Here is an 18,510-nt window from a genome sequence, read left to right as displayed (position 1 = left end):
CAATCATGTGTCTAAAATGGTATGGGGTCTCCTGCGTGAGCAGGGAGTTGGACTAGAAGATCTCCAAGATCCCTTTCAGCTGATTCTGATTTGCAGTATATTGCAGTTACTTTCTGCAGAGTCAGAATGCTCATAATTTCTTGGTACAAATCCAGCAGAATTACATAGCTACTCTGGCTTTGTAGCTAGTAGTGTCTAATACATACAAGCAAGTGTATTTTGTAGCAAAGAAATCAGTGCATAAACTTAACATTCATGCAACAATCATGTCATTCTTACCCAAAGTTGGCAAGGCTTTTCAGACGTGGTTTGCCATTGTCTCCTTCCTGGGGCTGAGAAAAAGTGACTGGCCCAAGCTCACCCAGACAGCTACATGTCCAAGGCGGGACTTAGAACTCATTACTAACTTTTATTAACTTCTCTTTAAGAGCTTATAAAATTGTAAAGCAGTTAAAATGTTCCGGCTATCTTTAGTCTAAAATTTATAATCCCTTCCCTGTAAAAGTTCACTCTCCTTTTTTTTCATTGTCAGTTCTTCTGGAGAGGATTCCATGGGTGGCCCCAGAATGCATTGAAAACCCTAAGCAGTTGAGTCAGGCAGCAGACAAGTGGAGTTTTGGGACGACTCTGTGGGAAATCTGCAGTGGAGGAGACAAACCTCTCAATGCACTGGATTCTCAAAGGGTAAGTCATGTTGAGCATCTCCGTCCCTCTACAGCAAGGGTAGGCAACCTCGGCTCTTTTATGACTCATGGAATTCTGGGAGTTGAAGTCCATGAGTCATAAAAGAGCCGAGGTTGCCTACCCCTGCTCTACAGGGAAACTTGCTAGATGCTAACGCACACCACACTTGTTCTCGCATTTGAGTGCAGTTTCTTCCTGGCTCTCCCTCTTTCATTAATGTCTAGAAAATAGTTTTTGACCTACTGGCAGGTATGATTTCCATGCTTGCCTTTCTGGTCCATCAGACATAAGCTATAGCCCAGCCTGAGGATTTTGCTGAAAAGGTTGGTTCCCTCACGTTCCTTTTTGTCACTTTATTTTTGTTGAACTTACCAAATGCTTCCTCATTTTGTGGAATGGGGTTCAATTGCATTAAGTAGGAGAGGTATTAAGGACATTGCGCTTTGTTTTAAGTAAGCCCCCTTGGGTTAAACTCTGTACCTTGCAGCTTTATTGTTTTCTGGGTAACGGTATGGAAGGGTTTGCTTTCCACCTGGCCTTTTCTTAAATTTCAACCCAGCCTTCAGTCCATGGATTTCCCTGTGGCTCTCCATTCAAGTACTAATTAAGTTGTCTTAGCTTTTTGCTGTCGCTTAAGGCTGAAAACCATATTAAGAACATGCAGTGTGACTTATTAAGGTGACTTTCTGTTCAGGAAAAGGGGTGCTCCTAGGGCTTGTCTGGAGCTTCAAAAGGCTTAAGCAGTTCATTTATGATATCACTGATTCAGGGAAAACATCCCAACTCTGCCAATAAATGCTCTGTGAAGCATCTTTTAATTTGCTAATTTATGATGATTCGCCCACTATGCAGATTTGTGAGTTTTTATTTATTTGCAATTATTGGCTTATTTGAGAAAAAGGATTTGGGGGAAATGTGTGACAGAACATTGGGAGGAAATGCTTTTGTTTTACAACCTTGTTGATAGATGTTTAAATAGACATAATTGGTGTGGAATTAGCAAAATTCAATTGAATTTTGAGTGTAAGATCCAGGTTAAAACTTTTGTCATGTGCTTGTTGCATGCTAAGAAATGTGACCAATTGTCTCTCTTGCTATAGAAAGCATATTAAAATTAGTCTAAAATTACATTAATAATCCTTATAATGTCTCAATGTCTAGAAATTACAATTTTATGAAGACAGGCATCAGCTTCCTGCTCCCAATTGGACAGAACTGGCAAATCTGATAAACAATTGTATGGAATATGAAGCAGATTTCCGGCCTTCTTTCAGAGCAGTTATACGGGATCTGAACAGTTTATTTACGCCAGGTAGGTAAAATGGAGGAAAGAGTTCTCCATTCTCTTGGATTCCCTTGGAATTTCAGCTACTCCCTGGAACCTGAATATAGGAACACCAAGTTTACATAAGTATTTGTTGTAAGTATTACAGTAAGGTAATATACCATATATAAAATCTGTATTACCTACTGAAATAACTGGGGATTTTTTTCTTTTTCAAGACTATGAATTATTAACAGAAAATGATATGTTACCAAATATGAGAATTGGTGCTCTTGGATTTTCTGAAGCTTTTGAAGGACGGGACCCAACTTACTTTGAAGAGAGACACCTCAAATTCTTGCAGCAACTTGGCAAGGTAAGAAGCTGGTATATCTTACTGCAAGGATATAACTTTTTTTGTCAGAATTATGCACTATATAAATTGGAAGGCCATGTTAGGTGTCTATAAATCAGTATAATTCATATTGCATGTGTATTTTTATGAATATAGGGGCGCAGTGGCTCAGTGGTTAAAGACACTGAACTTGGCAGCTGGAAAGCTGACAGCCCGGGTTCAAGACCCAGGTTGTCAAGACTTTGGTGGGAAAGTAACAGTGATCCATGCTCCTCGGCCTATAGCCGTGGTGGCAAACCTATGACACGGTTGCCACAGGTGGCACGCAGAGCCCTCTCTGTGGGCATGCATGCCCCAGTCCTAGGCCTTCAGCTGGGTTTTATAAAACCTTTTCGCTTTAGGCCTCCGCTGCCACGTACCAAAAAAAGGTTCAATTAGTCAATTTCAACTTCTCATGGGAAAAAAAAAGTTCTCGCAAAGTTGGAATTGATTGATTGAACTTTTTAGTCCCACCCAGTCTGCAGCTATCACTGCAGCCACACCCTCCCAATGGGCCATGCCCACCCAATTGGCCACACACACCCCAAAGGGCCACGCCCACCCGGCACCCAATGATACATAAGTGGGTTTTGGGTTACAGTTTGGGCACTCGGTCTCTAAAAGGTTCGCCATCACTGGCCTATAGTCATATTGGCCACATGGCCACAGAAATGTCTTCAAACAATGCTGGTTCCCTCAGCTAAGAAACAGAGATAGCACTACCCACTAGAGTCAGACATGACTGGAGTGGGGGAAACCTTTACTTTTTACCTTTCATGAATAGAATTTTTTTTAAAAAAGATTTGTAGATCACTGCCTAAGGCAGAGCTGGTCATTTTATAGCCTCCAGACCATATTCAGTCCTTTGGGTGTTCCTGTCCAGCCCACATGGATTGCTTTTATTTTGCAGGTGCCTGCTATTCTTGTTTTCAATTTACGTATGTGCATGCATGTGTGCCTACACACCTTCACAGCCCTATGGGTTCAGCCCTCCACAAGAGTCTCAGTTTCATGTGGCCCCTTGGGAAAATAATTCTCCACCCCTGGGAGTGCATTTATCTTGGCTATAACCTATCCTTTTCTTATCTGTGTATAATTTGGTTTTCCTTCATTTGAATACACTGAATTAATGCAAACTGGGACAGCTGTTGGTATTGAATTACATCCAGTTAATGGCTGGAATATTGCACAGCACATCATATATCAGCCTAAAGCCTTACATTAGGCTGAAAGAACATTTGTAGTACAGATGATCCTCAACCTATGATTATAATTGAGCCCAGAATTATGGTTGTAAGTTGTGATGCTTGTTCGGCACCATGTGACCACTTCTGATTTTATGGCCTATGTTGCAGTGGTTGTTATGTGAACACAGTTGTTAAGTGAATCTGGTGTTCATGGGCATTTTTTGCCAGAAACAGGAAGTAAACAGTGGAAACTAGCAAAACATATCCAAAATTATGGTCATGTAACTGAAACACTGCAAATGTCCATGAATGAGAGCTGGTTGCCAAGTGCCCAAAATGTGATCACATGACCATGGGAGATTGTACAGCTGTCAGTACTCAGGAACTAGGTCATAAGTAATCTTAGGGAGGTCTGTTGTGATGGTCACTAAGTGAAGGCTACCTGATTTTCTGGCTGCTCTATACACACACACACAAAAAAAACTTTTCCAAAATGCTTCTATTTCGTCATTTTGCAGGGTAATTTTGGTAGTGTGGAAATGTGTCGATATGATCCACTGCAAGATAATACAGGGGAAGTGGTGGCTGTGAAGAAACTGCAGCACAGCACAGAAGAATACCTGCGAGATTTCGAAAGAGAAATTGAAATTCTCAAATCTCTGCAACACGACAACATTGTCAAATACAAAGGAGTGTGCTATAGTGCAGGTACCTTGCACATTTAATCACATTATTCATTACCTACTTAAGCAACATGCTGGTGGCCTAGGATAATATTTGGCGCTAATGTATTGAAGCATTTTTATGAACTACTTTCTTTGTTTTTGTCTTAATATTTCTGGTTAGTTTTGCTGTACATAAAATTTGAGAAGCTTATTTTTTCCATATTGAGGGTCTTTTTGTTGGTATTTATTTTTTGTTGCTGTTGCATGAAATAGACTATGATTAGCTGTGGTTTTTAAATAATTGCAAAATTATTTCTTTGTAACTTCTAAAAATTATCTCTTGTACATATTCATATTTGCTTGAAAGAATATTACTATCAAACCTAAAACCTGTTTTGCTTTACTTTTAAATCTGCTGATTGATGCTAGAAGCAAAGTAATGGTATTTCAAAACCAAACTAGATAATACTGGCCTTTCATGTCTTAATTACAAATCTATTTAATAATCACAGAAGCTATTATGAATCAAACTGGTGAGCTTGAGGCCATCCACATGTTATTGGGAAACACTATTGCTCATTAGTCAGGCTGTCTGAAGCTATTGGGAGTTACAGTTCAGCGATATGTAGGTGATACATGTTTCTCTCTATCTCCCTGAAAACGGTGTGATTTCATTTCAGATGCCTGTTTTATTGAGGGCATGTGTGATGCTCACATTACAATCATTTTTCTTGTTCATTGGCCAGGGAACAGCAGAAGTTGTAGCTTCTATTTTCTCATATTTGTGTCCTGTTGTCAGTTCAGGATAGAAAGTTGTATTTCCTTCCTCCGTCCCTCCCTCCCTGTCTCTTGTGTCCCATCCAACTCCCAATGATTCTGGGCAGCTCACAAGTAAAAAATTTTTTAAAAGATACAGTCAATAATAGAAATAAGGAATATAAGATAGCAAGATGATAGGAACTGACTGGATTGGAAAAAAAAGAATGTAAAGGAGATTCACTTAGAGCCTCTAAACAACAGCACGATGGGCATCATTTGAGGCTTGGGGGGGAACTCATTCTAGAGGGCAGGCACTGCTACAGAGAAGGTACGCTTCCTGAGTCCCTATTGATTACATTATTTAATTGAAGAAACTGGAGCACGCCAATTTTGCTAGGTTGAATTGTCAGGGTAAATTCTCTGGAAGACAGGTGGTCCCTCAAGAACCCAGGTCCATGCTAGGTAGAACTGTATAGGTAACAATCAGCACCTTGAATTAAATCTGGAACCAAACTGGCAACCTGTGCAGATCACAAAACAGAGGTGTTAAATGGGCATACTGAGGCATGCTGCCCGTGCTGCTGCATTTTGCACTAGTTGAAACTTGTAGGTGGTCTTCAAGGAAGGCCTCACACAGGACACATTGCAGTAGACCAGCAGTGAAGTGACTAGGGCATGAGTGACTGTCTGATCCAAGAAAGGACAAAACTGGCCCAGCAGATGAAATTCCAAAGGCCTTCCTGGCCACAATTGCTACCTACTCAATAAGCCAGAGTTGTGAGTCCAGAAAGATCCTTCAGATTACATAACACTCTTGAACAGGGAAGTGCAACCCCATCCAAGATCATAGAATATCTTGAGATCTGGGTGACCCACACACCCACTGCCACTTGGTCTTAGTAGCATTGGAGATGGTTTTTATCCATCCAAACCTAAACAGCCTCCAAGCACTGGAACAGAATCTCGACAGCCTCCTGTGGCTGACAGGGTTGAAAGTTGTATTTGGAACGATAAGCACGCGGATAATATAATGCCCTTAGTTCTTGAGCCGTGGTTCAGTTAATTGCTGTTTTCTCTTTTGTTGGCATGGAATAGTTGTATAGAGTTAGAGCTTTAAGTGTAATGTTCTGAAGCTTTAATATATATTGTCAGAATCCATTTATATCATATTCATAAATGGAATGTTTCAAACATATCCCATGGATTCTGCCATCTCCCGAAGAGAAGAGGATAGATGTGTATTGAACCGGCAATAGGCATTTCAAAGGAAAGGAGAAGCCTTTTGAACTAGGGAAACAAAAGGGGGGGCTAGCATCTGGCTTTTGTCACGGTAGACAGCAATAAACAAAAGGGTCCTAACTTCCTTTTTCCCACGAGATGGATGATACGAGAGGAAGGATGGGGGGGACTGACCAAATGGGGATTAAGGGGGGTTAAACCGGGAACTCTTTATAAGGATTTACATCGTGGAACCATTAAGCCCTGTCTCATTTCCTACAACCGAGCATGTCATAGTAAAGATTTCTTTTGGACTAAAAACCTGACTCCAAGAGTTTTTGTCTTCCTAAGACGTGGTTTGGGGTGGGTCCTGACATATATTAAGGTTCATCCAGCATTGGTGTTTTGGATTACAACAAGCCTCTATCTGAAGGGACAAAATCATGGTGATTCTCCCTTCTTTTTTAGAAACATGTTTGTTGGCCATAATCATGTCAGAAGTATCCTTATGCAAGAGAATTTCAGTACTATATATGAAGAAATCACTTTAAACTATAGTTCTAAATATTTATGTTTGTTTGGAAAGGACGGAGAAATCTGAAGTTGATAATGGAATATTTACCCTATGGAAGTTTACGGGATTATCTCCAGAAACACAAGGACAGGTTGGATCATAAGAAACTCCTACAGTATGCTTCTCAGATATGTAAGGTAATACATTAATTAAGCCTACTAAGCCTACTATGGGATTAAATTGAATTACAGTCTTCATTGTTTTCCACAAACTCTAGGCGTGAACTGTTCTTGTAGGGAAATCTTTTTTCCTCCTCAGTGGCACAAAATCAGTCCATTCCCTTTCTTTAATCAATCTTTTTTTCATAACACAGCCATGACTACCCTTGCTTGCTTATTTTATTTGTTTCACATCTTGTTTCTTGACATATGCTAGTTTTTAATGGTGCAAAGCAGTTGAATGCACTAGTTTCCTCTTCATTTGACTGATGATGGGGGAGGGAAGGCATTTATGTAGCGGCCAGAGAAAAAAGGTTAAGTTCTATAATGTAATAATAATGAACGCTCTTTGTAATCTGATTACAGGTGTAGAGTGGGATTATCCTAGGCATCAACTGATTTTTCTCTGCCTTTGATAGTGATACTTCTTACTTCATTTGTTCCTGAAGTAGCCTTTTAATGCAGGTAGTCCTCGACCTATGGCCACAATTGAGCCCAAAATTTCCATGGCTAAGCAGGTTGTTAAGTGAGTTTTGCCCTGTTTTACAACCTTGCCACAGTTGTTTAGTGAATCATTGCAGTTAAGTGAATCATGCAATCATTAAGCAAATTTAGCTTCTCCCGTTGACTTTGCTTTTCAGAAGCCAACTGGGGAAGACACAAATGGTGATCCCATGATCCCAAGACAGTGCAACTTTCATAAATATATGCCAGTTGCCAAGTGCCCTAATTTTGATTGCAACACCATGGGGATGCGGCAATGGTCATAAGTATGAAAACCAGCCATAAGTCACTTTTTTCAGTGTCGTAACTTGGAACGATCACTAAAGGAATGGTTGTAGATCACTTATTTTGATTGGGAGGCACCCACTGTTGGTTGAAAGATGGGCAGCTATATTTTACACACACACACAAACACACACACACACACACACACACACACACACACACACACACACACACTTTTTTCCATGAACCATAAAGCCCATACTTATTTCATTTTAGCAGTATTGCAATCACAATTACATACAGGATCCAAACTGACTTGGATGGGTTTCCAGTGAAAGATATCCTGGAACAGAAATAATTCTTTCTGCTCTTATCTGAATCAACTAAATAATTCATAGCAATATTTAATATCAGTTTTCTAATTGGCTAAAACATACAAACTAAAAAAAGAAAGAAAGAAAGACAAATTTGGGTTAGAGATCCCCCCAAGCCTAATTCTGCCTTAGAATGTGAAGAATATAGTAAAAGTCAGTTGTAATGTATACATGTCGATGCATGATGGAAACAAGCTTAAGAACCAAACAGTTCATCATTTCATCCTTCTGGCCTAACAAGACAAGAAAGACAAAGGTGACATGTAGTGGTAATTAATAGAAAATTATGAGTTATAATCAGCTTTAGGAAACTTCCTGTTCAACATTGTCTTGTAAAAAAAAATTCTCCTGAGAGTGCAAGATGATTTTTGATATTTTATAATGCCTTGTTCTTGATCAGCTTAGGTAAAGGTAAAGGTTCCCCCGCACATGCGTGCTAGTCATTTCCGACTCTAGGGGCCGGTGCTCATCTCCGTTTCAAAGCCGAAGAGCCAGCGTTTGTCTGAGGACGTCTCCGTGGTCATGTGGCCGGCATGACTAGACGCCAAAGGCGCACGGAACGCTGTTACCTTCCCACCGTAGTGGTCCCTATTTTTCTACTTGCATTTTTACGTGCTTTCGAACTGCTAGGTTGGCAGAAGCTGGGACGAGTAACAGGCGCTCACTCTGCTACGTGGCACTCGGGATTCGACCCGCCAAACTGCCGACCTTCTGATCGACAAGCTCAGCATCCTAACCCACTGAGCCACCACGTCAGCTTAATGGGATGTTATTGCAAAAAAGTGTCCAATATTCAGAAATAAGTTACATGACTGGTACTCACTAAATCAATTAATTTTGATTTCATCATTTCATCTATATATATAGGGCATGGAGTATCTGGGTTCAAAAAGATATGTTCATAGAGATCTGGCAACACGGAATATCTTGGTGGAGAATGAAAACAGAGTGAAAATTGGAGACTTTGGCTTGACAAAAGTTTTGCCACAGGATAAGGAATATTACAAAGTAAAGGAACCAGGAGAGAGTCCTATATTTTGGTATGTTTCTGATTGCTGATAGATTCTAAACTAGAAGGATGCAATAGATTATTTCATAAGACTTTTAACTACCATGAATTTCTCAATAAAAAAAGTCACTCAACCTGGTTATGCTCAAAGCATTATTTGCATTTGCAGATTTCTGAGCCCTCTCATTTTATCCTGCAGGTGGTTTTTGTTTGTTTGTTTATTTATTTATTAAATTTACGTGGCAGGTATGCTCTGGAATCTTTGACAGACAACAGGTTTTCTGTGGCCTCAGATATGTGGAGCTTTGGTGTGGTTTTGTATGAACTCTTCACTTATATAGACAAGAATAAAAGCCCTCCAGCGGTAAGTAATGTGTATATATGCATACATCATTTTTATATGTGAAAGTATAGTGCTGTAGTTATCTTCTTGACTTAAAAGATTAGCTTCTTGGCAGCACGCTCAACTTCCTTACATGTTTCCTCCACACCACCAAAAGTAGCTTGAATCAAATATAAAAATAACAGGAGACTCGCTGAAGGATCACACCTGAAGCACAAAAGTATTATTTATTTCTTTGAAACACTTTTTCTCAGTTCTTATTGTTGAAAAAAAATCTCCAAAACAGCTTGCCGGAAATGTGTTTTAGCTTGTGTCCAAGAGACAAATGCAAGGGGGAAAAAAAGAGAATATGGGAGAAAAGAAAGGCAAGGATTTGTGAAACTCAAACACTTAAAATTATAACATGTATAAAATTACCAGATTGAATGGCAGTGGCGTAGCGTGGGGGGTGCAGGGGGGCCGGCCGCACCGGGCGCAACATCTGGGGGGGTGCTCGCACTCACAGCTCTCTGTCCCTGCCTGGCTCACTCTCTCTCACTGCAGTGCTGGCTGTGCAAATCCGATCCGAGCCGCCGGGTCGCCGCCCACTGTGGGGGGGGGGGGTGCCAGGCGTGCGGTGCGATGCGGAGAGAGAGCGAGGGACTATCTGGGGGAGGGACAGTGCAGTGGCTGGGTGCTTGCCCCAGGTGCTGACAACCCACGCTACGCCACTGTTGAATGGAAAAATTTCAAAGAGAGGAAGAACCAAGTAAAGTTTTATTTTTAAGTGTAACCAGTGCAACGAGCCTGCTTTCTTTATACACTACATTGGCGGCTGCTACCACTAGGTGCAATTATAGGTAGTCCTTTACAACGGTTTGGCAACTGTTGAAAATTACAATATCACTGAAAAAAGTGCCTTGCAGCCAGTCCTCACACTTAAAACCGTTGCAGCATCTGCATAGCCGTGTGATCAAAATTTGGGCACTTGGCAACCAGTGTGTATTTATGATGGCTACAGCGTCCTGGAGTGATGTGATTGCAACTTTCACTGTCCCTAAGTTTTGTTGCTTCATCTGTGCTTATTACTTGCCCTGATAATCCAAATTTATTTTTTTTAAAAAGAAAAGAAATAATCCTAGAATGCTATTGTTACTGTTGCAACAGTTCAGTTTCGGATTTTTATTTCAGGAGTTCATGCGCATGATTGGAAATGATAAGCAAAACCAGATGATTGTGTTCCATTTGATAGAGCTTTTGAAGAATAATGGGAGGCTGCCGAGACCTGATGGGTGCCCTGATGAGGTATTGGGTGTAACTTGCACGCAGCGAGAATGCCTGAATTATTTCTGCAGTTAGTAGAGATGGTTTCAACAGAGAGAGATTGCTTGCATTTACTTCTCATAGGACTACAGGTAGTCCTCAGGTTACAACAGCCATTGTGACTGGGCTTTCCATTATTAAATGGTTCAGTCGAGAAGTGCCTTGTCATATGACTGCATCACTTAGTGACAGCAATCCAGGCAATCTTGCTATTTGTTAAGCTAGGACTGCATAAGTTGTTCGCTAAGGACCTCACATGACTGCAACATGGCAAGAGGTAGGAATCCAGAAGCGCTTCCTAATGCCACTGAAACCACATCCCAGCAAAGCAGATCCGCGGGCAAGAGCTATGGGCAGGGCTATGGGTGGGCATTCCACAGTAAAAGATCTCCTGCCATCCAGAGTCTCCTTGGGAGAAAAAGCAATGGGAGCAACTTGCAAACTCCTGCCGGCTTCCCCACTGACTTTGTGGGAAGCCAGCAGGGGAGGTCACAAATGATGACCGTGTGATTGCAGGAAGCTGCAACAATTGTAATTGGAAGCTGATTGCCAAGCACCTGAATCACAGTCGCGTGACCATAGGGATGCTGCAACAATAGCTTCAAGGAATAGTTAGTTAAAGTCGTCTTTTTTCAGAGCTGTTTGTAAACGAAGACTACCTGATGTTTTGTGGTCAGCGTCTATCAGGCGTCTTACAAAATCAAAAGTGGTTTAATTTCTAATTAGCCATTTCAATTAGAAACAAACCAGCAGCCTAAAAATGTAATAATTTATGATGAAATCAATTGGGGCTGTTTTCAGTTTCCTGGCTCTTAGAGGTCCTTCTATATTTTGTTAAAAATCTTACTACCCCCAGATACATTGAATGAGAGTCATTCCTAAAATGAATTCAGTGCATTTTGAATTCAATGGATAATTTTTATGGTCACAAATGTTTCCTTATGTTTAGATTGTACCATAATAACAAAGCAGTTAAATAATATTTTCTCTACTTGACATTAATAAGATTTTTTCACTTCCAGATGTAAAATAATCATAAAAAGTATTCTCAAAAGAGACTATAGATGTCCCTTTTGAAAATAAGAAATGATCTTAAGTGTATAATACAGCTTCCCCAAATTTACTTGATTAATAAAACCTCGTGGCTAAATGGAATGAGAATTTTTTCTCAGTAGTTTAGAATTATGATTACCAGGCTCATTGGCAATAGAAAAAAAATTAATAGGTAAGATGGAGACAAATACACAGGGGAAAGTTGGGGAAAGTAATCGATTTCTGGTTTTCCCATAGAACAGTTTAAATTTTATTCTCTTTCTATAAAATTATATATTATGTAGGCTAAGCCATTCCTCAGTCTTGTTCTTGCCTCATGAAGGAATTGTATGCCTATGAATTAGATACATTTAGTATAAGATATACATTTAGTATAAAGGGACGTGGTGGCTCGGTGGGTTAGGACACTGAGCTTGTCGATCAGAAGCTTGTCAGCAGTTTGGTGGGTCGAATCCCGAGTGCCGCGTAACAGAGTGAGCGCCTGTTACTCATCCCAGCTTCTGCCAACCTAGCCGTTCGAAAGCATGTAAAAATGCAAGTAGAAAAATAGGGACCACTACGGTGGGAAGGTAACAGCGTTCCGTGCGCCTTTAGCGTCTAGTCATGCTGGCCACATGACCACGGAGATGTCCTCGGACAAGCGCTGGCTCTTCGGCTTTGAAACAGAGATGAGCACCGGCCCCCTAGAGTCAGAAACGACTAGCATGTGCAGGGGAACCTTTACCTTTACCTAGTATAATATACTAAGAGAGTAAGGTTTTTATATGAGAATAATGTATAGTATACCAAAGTGTTCAGTGTCTTTGATTCCAAGGTTATTAATAGTTGAGATTAAATAAGCAGCTCCTTATGATTTTTAATGGATTGTTATTATTGATGTTATTGTTATTGTTATCTCATACTGATGTTTTTTCTCTTATCAAGGTTTATATCATCATGGCAGAGTGTTGGAATAATAATGCAAGTCAGCGGCCATCTTTTAGGGATCTTGCTTTGAGAGTGGATGTCATAAGGGAAGGTCTGGGTGGATGAAAATACGGAACTTCATTCAGAGGGGCATGAAAACATGCAGAGCAAGTGTACTTCACTCCTTAGGCAGTTGCAGATTATTGGCCTTCCCATACATCATCTTCCCATCCTTGAAGGTGGAGACTTTGAGGAAATCATCCCATCAAAACTTAAAAACGGTGAAGATCTCTGCTTTAGCTTCTTCATCAGGAATGCTATTACAATGCACCAATGGAAAAGCACTTTGATAGAAAAAGTTCCTTTTTTAAAACAGTAGTTAGTATCGCCTAATACAGATTTGCAAATCAAAACATCAAGAAGAAAAGTCATGGAAAGGTGGAGAGTTGGTCTATAGATTTTTTCTTTTCTGAGCTGAAGAAAATTTAGGTTGCAATTCTACACCCTCTGTTTCATGGGCTATGGCCTACTAATTTCTTGAGACTTATTCTAAGAAAACGGAATTGTGCTCTTAAACAGTAGATTACCTGCAGAATGTGTACTATCAGCTTCAGCACAACTGTTAAAAAAATCACATTCCTAAAGGCATCACTTTGAAGAGGAACAAATGTTTGATTTGAAGCTTAGCAATGCGTATGGACATCAGATTCATGCTGTAGTCGATCACTTGTACTGATTAGAAAAAAATGATTTGTAATCTCTTTTTTTAGGCTCCATTTGTCCATTGTGTTTCCCAAAAGTAGATGAGATTAATTTGTTCATTTACCTATTGCATATTTCTTGAATATGATCATGCAGTTCTTTTGAGAATATGCATTAAACACAAAAAGACATGGTGGAGAAGCAAAGAGCTCTCAAGATAAGAGGAGAAGATAGCACGTCTGGTTCTTGGAGTTGCCTTTATACCATGGAAGATCCACATACTTTCAATGTGGCATTCAAAAAAAGAAACTTTTGCAAAATGTAAAAAGGCATCTCTTTCCTGCCAGAATTCATAAAGCAATTCTGAGTGCCTGTGGATTACATTCCAAAAAACTCCCTGGAATTCCTGTTTGCCTTTTCTATAGGAAACAAAATGGTTCCTCATGCTTTTTCACGGCTTACACAAGGGCTTACATTTTTTTTAATGCTAGCATAGCTAGTTTTCACCATGTCAAGGTGTTCTGGCTCTAGTGACGAGAACAAATAATATGTTTAGTACTTGATTGAGCAACTATATGCCTATCTGAGCCAGTGGCGGGTCAGCAAATGCAGATATGCCTGTTGAGGCAGCATAATGCACTGTATATATATACATTTTGGGGGGGGGAACAGATAAGTATTTTTCTAAAAGAAAACTTGTTAAAATTGCCTTTTTAAATAAGCATATAGTTGTTTATTTTCCTACCTTTGTGTTTGTGGATTTGTAAAGCTTAACTATGTCTCCTAAAGTTGAAAAGATTGAAACCATATTGTAGCAGCTTAATCCTCGTTAGTCTTGTTATTTCCTTAACCCTTATAGGATGATTCATTCACCTGAAAGGAGAAGTATGTCTGTGATGTTACAGAATAATCATGGCCCATCTTTTCTTAGGTTATTGTATGATTTGGCTATATGTAACTTCAGCCATGTAATAGGAATTGGTTGCGATTACACTGCCTACATTGTGAAATAAGGGTTAGTTACTGCAGATTTATGCTTGTCAGTATCAGTGGCACAACTTCATTATTTGCAAAATAGTAAGCTGTTTCTGGCACTCTTGTGCTTTCAAACTCTATGTTAACGTAAGGACTGGCCATAAAAATTTAGAGGAAAGCAAGTGAATTGAATACTTTATTCCATAGTTTGACCACCAAGTCTTGCATTTGAAATGTAAAGTTTCTTTTAATCAAATTTGAGCTCAGTTAAATTCCTGATATCGAATGAGTAAGTTCAGTCAAAGAAGCAGTGGTTCTTTGCAAATTAAAACTTGAAATGCATTTTTAGCAAAAATGTAGGGTAGGTGGCCATATTCTGTAAGCCTCTAGTCAGTTTACTTACCTACCTACCTCAAGCATAGAAGAAGGTACAGCAATGTGAATCTTGTATGGAATTAAACAAGTACCTCAGAATGCAGATGTCCAGCCTGTGGGTGCCAGTTTAAAATTGTTTGTGCCACTATGAGCACTAGCATATTCCAGATATGCCAGCTTCCTCAGTCTGGCACACTGGTAAGAGGACAAGATCCATGTATTTTGGAGAATGCACAAACCGTCGTTCTATTGATGGGAGGTGATAGGAAGTCCCTTTATTGAGAGGAGCCATCCCAGTATCTAATTTGCTCAGGTAAAACCTTAATTTTATTTTAAAGAGTAGGAAATTATGCTAAGCAACAAGGGGCAGGGAAGGTGAAATTGTAAATAGTTATATTTTGTAAAATGTCTGTTATCCTGTTATTGATGGCTGAATTTTTTCCCCAATAGCATTTTAAGAGACAGTTCGACTGTATATTTTTAATGGCTTTGGATGATACGGGGCACATTTGTACATTGATATAAAATTTATTGTACAGAAATTTCATTTTGGTTTTGCGGAATATTGTGGTAAATGCTTGTTGGTGGGATTCCCCTGTTAACCAAATTATCGTAGCATCAGATTGAAACCAACACAAGGCATCAGGTTCAATATCGGTCTGTTATTGAACTGCATTCATTTGATCGAGGATTTCATATTCCATATAAAGGAAGAAAACTCAGGGAATTTTGTGTAATGCAAAGAAAGAAACGTTCTTCCATGATTATTTTTTTCAAGTTTTTTGTTTGTTCTAATAGAATTGGAATATTCTAGTTTTATGATATAAGGAATTTCAAATATTTAACAAATATTTGAAGTGCTTTAAGTTTGAAACCTATTCAATTTTGAATTTCCACTGTTGCAGACATATAAACACTTGCACAAAATAAAACTTTCTGAGCTTAGATTTATTTCTAAGTGAACATGATAGGATTGTGCTGTCAAAAGTAAAGCATTGTCCAAATTTCTTCTTCATTTTATTCATTTCACTTTAGCTCTGTTTAAATGGAAATTCAAAAGCAGATTCTATTTTTTGGCACAAATATTGCCATATATTCAAGGAAGTTTCTGGAGACAGTATTTCAGACTGGATTGGAGACTACTTTAAAAGTGTTCTGATTCAAGAATTTAAAAGACACAGGAGGCTTTCAAGAGAGGAAGATTCTCAAAAAATTATGTTTGCTGAGCTCTTGCATCTGTGGCTCCTGTCCTTATGCATGAGGTCTTGATTTCATTTGTGCTTTCAGATTATTAGTTGCTCACACAATTCAAAAACTATAATAACTAGTCAATCGAATAAAAAATTGCAATTCTGTGATAACAGTTTGTACATATCATTTAAACATTACACCATTTGTGTATCAATAGTGTTCTCAGTTATTTTTCTGTTCCACTGTAGGAAGAGAGCTGTGTTAGTCTATGATAGCCAAAAATCAGGAGGAATCTAGAAGCACCTTACAGATTATCAGATTTTATTAAAAAGTTTAGCTTCTATTGAGCTACAGCTCACTTCATAATTCTGATGAAGTGAGCTGTAGCCTACAAAAGCAAATGTGTTTTAGTAAAGTGTGTTAATATAAAAGGGTAACTACAAATCATCTGGGGGTTTTTTCCTTTCCCAGAGCGCTATTCACTTTTATCATAATGGTTTACCATGATACCAATTATTGCTGTGACTTGCTTTAAGAAAAAAAATGCTGCACAGACAAGACTGCTGCCATTAAGTAAAGTGATAATATAACTATTGCTTTTTAGAACTTTTTTAATCTATATCATTTTATATAAATAGATTGTATTTTGTAAAACACTTCTGTATTTTTATTTGCTAATTGGTTTGTGGTCCAGTACAATAGAATTCAGAATAATGTGCTTTAAATGTATACTAAGATAACAAGAGTATTAAATATTTTTTAAAACTGTACATTTCCTCTTATTTTTCCACATAATTTTTGACTCCTTTCCTTAACTTGCAAAACTGAAAGTTATTTCACTGCTGAAATGAAAGATGACGATCCAGATCTGTGCTATGAAAGAGTGTAGCCCTATTCAGGAATTTTATAGAAGAATCGACTGGCCATAAAAGTATCTACAAATGGACATTCTTTGAAGTGCAAGAGAGAGAAAAAAGACGTGAGGAAGTGGCAGATTTCAACAATGTATATCCTGCTTCCCATTTGGAGAATCTAGCCTCCCAATAGTATGTTGGGCTGAAAATTATGAGCTGTCCTTTGGGCATGATTTTAGGGGTTAAAATACTGGTAATCCTTGACTAACAACTATTTGAAATTACGGTGTCCTCAGAAAAGATGCTTTACGGCCCACAATGCACTTCTGGCTGTTGTAAAGTATTCCTTCACCCTGCAAGTCACATGACTGCGTCCTGGGTCACCGGCAACCTGTTCACACTTAATGGCTGGTTGCCACCAAACTGCATGATCATGTGATAGTCATTTACAATCTCTGCCGGTTTCCTGAGAAAGTGGGGAAGCCAATAGGAAAGGTTGCAAGTTGGCTTCCGGTTTTGTGTAGTTAGCGTGACAGTTGAGGGATTGTGGGGCTCTGTGCCCTATGGCTGATTTCTCTCTGGGGACCCTAAATGGGCCAAAAGCCATCCTGGAGAGGTGGCAAAGGAGGGATGTCCTGGGAAAGCTCTCCAGAAACCCAACAGAAGGCTAGTGTCATCCATGAGTCTAGCACAGGGGTAGGCAACCTTGGCTCTTTTATGACTCGTGGACTTCAACTCCCAGAATTCCTGAGCCAGCTAGCCCAAGCTACAGGCAGCCGAAGCCAAAAAGCACTAAATTAAACGATCATAAACAGTGTGATTGAACTGGGTAAGAATATTGATTCTCTTCTATCTATCTGATTTCCTGAAAAAAAACCAGAAGTAAAAATCCTCCAAAAGTGTGTGGGGGGAGGTCTTTCCTCCACCCTCCTCCAAAAGGAAGTGGCAAATTAAATTTATGGGGAATAAAAATACACAGAAATAAAATTAATGTAAGATTTAAACTTGGAAAAGGTAAAATCGATGGAATTTTTTAAGTTTCCTGGCAAAACATTATTGACGAGATAAATGGCTTATTTGTTTTGAAAATTGAAAGTTGGACTGGTGCTGACATCTAGCGGTAGATGAAAATACTGCCCTAAATATACAGCCCAGAAAAAAACCTTGTTATTGTGACCTTCCGAGCTTTAACCAAACAAGGAACAGCTGTAATAAAAGAGAAGAAAACATTGTGGACTATATAAAATTTAGGAAAAAATTGACCTTCCTATACTATAAATATTTTTTAAACTGTAACTTTAAAGCAATTGGCAGAGAAAGGATTTTTGGTCGTTTTGGAGCATCAGAGGTCTACAGAAAGAATGCATCAAGAAAAATAAATACTTTCCAGGAAGAAATGTATGTTATGTTACTACAAATACAAATGACATTAATTTCAAACCACGACAAAATTAAAAATGAATTTGAAATTTTAAATGAATGCATTCTCAATTTAACGTCACAACCAATAAACGATCAGAAAACAGAGATCATGTAAAGCAGACAACTGAATATAAACTAGTGGAAAGAAACTTTGAGATGGGATTTAATAATGGAAGGATTCAGATGGACAAAAACTTCCAGGAAATACTGGACATGGAAAAGACAACCTATACACCAAGAATTCAAGAATTAGAGGAAAAAGTGTTGGGAGAAACTAAGAAAAAAAATTCTGAGGAATATTTGCACAAAAACTTTAAATGACTTGATTTTTGTACTGACAACATCTACAAAACCATGGGCAGATCTTGGGGT

The 18,510-nt window shown here is 39.0% G+C and overlaps 1 protein-coding gene across 2 annotated transcripts in view; it reads left to right on the top strand.

The window, feature by feature from the left end:
* The window catches only part of JAK2 (Janus kinase 2), an 89,600-nt gene extending 72,968 nt beyond the window's left edge, over positions 1-16,632 (top strand). Inside the window, exons 16-24 of one of the 2 annotated variants that reach the window (XM_083354522.1) lie at positions 533-684; positions 1,846-1,996; positions 2,188-2,324; positions 4,048-4,237; positions 6,758-6,882; positions 8,874-9,046; positions 9,262-9,379; positions 10,529-10,642; positions 12,638-16,632. In XM_083354522.1, coding sequence (XP_083210648.1) covers positions 533-684; positions 1,846-1,996; positions 2,188-2,324; positions 4,048-4,237; positions 6,758-6,882; positions 8,874-9,046; positions 9,262-9,379; positions 10,529-10,642; positions 12,638-12,745 — 1,268 coding nt within the window. In that variant the 3' untranslated portion in view covers positions 12,746-16,632. Of the gene's footprint in view, positions 1-532; positions 685-1,845; positions 1,997-2,187; positions 2,325-4,047; positions 4,238-6,757; positions 6,883-8,873; positions 9,047-9,261; positions 9,380-10,528; positions 10,643-12,637 lie in introns of those variants that run through there. The other variant, XM_083354523.1, reaches the window with a different exon arrangement.
* Positions 16,633-18,510: the final 1,878 nt, after the last annotated feature.

The sequence above is a fragment of the Vipera ursinii genome, assembly GCF_947247035.1.
Source record: "Vipera ursinii genome assembly, chromosome: 2".
Lineage (NCBI taxonomy): Eukaryota > Metazoa > Chordata > Lepidosauria > Squamata > Viperidae > Vipera > Vipera ursinii.
This window is presented reverse-complemented; position numbering and strand designations above follow the sequence as displayed.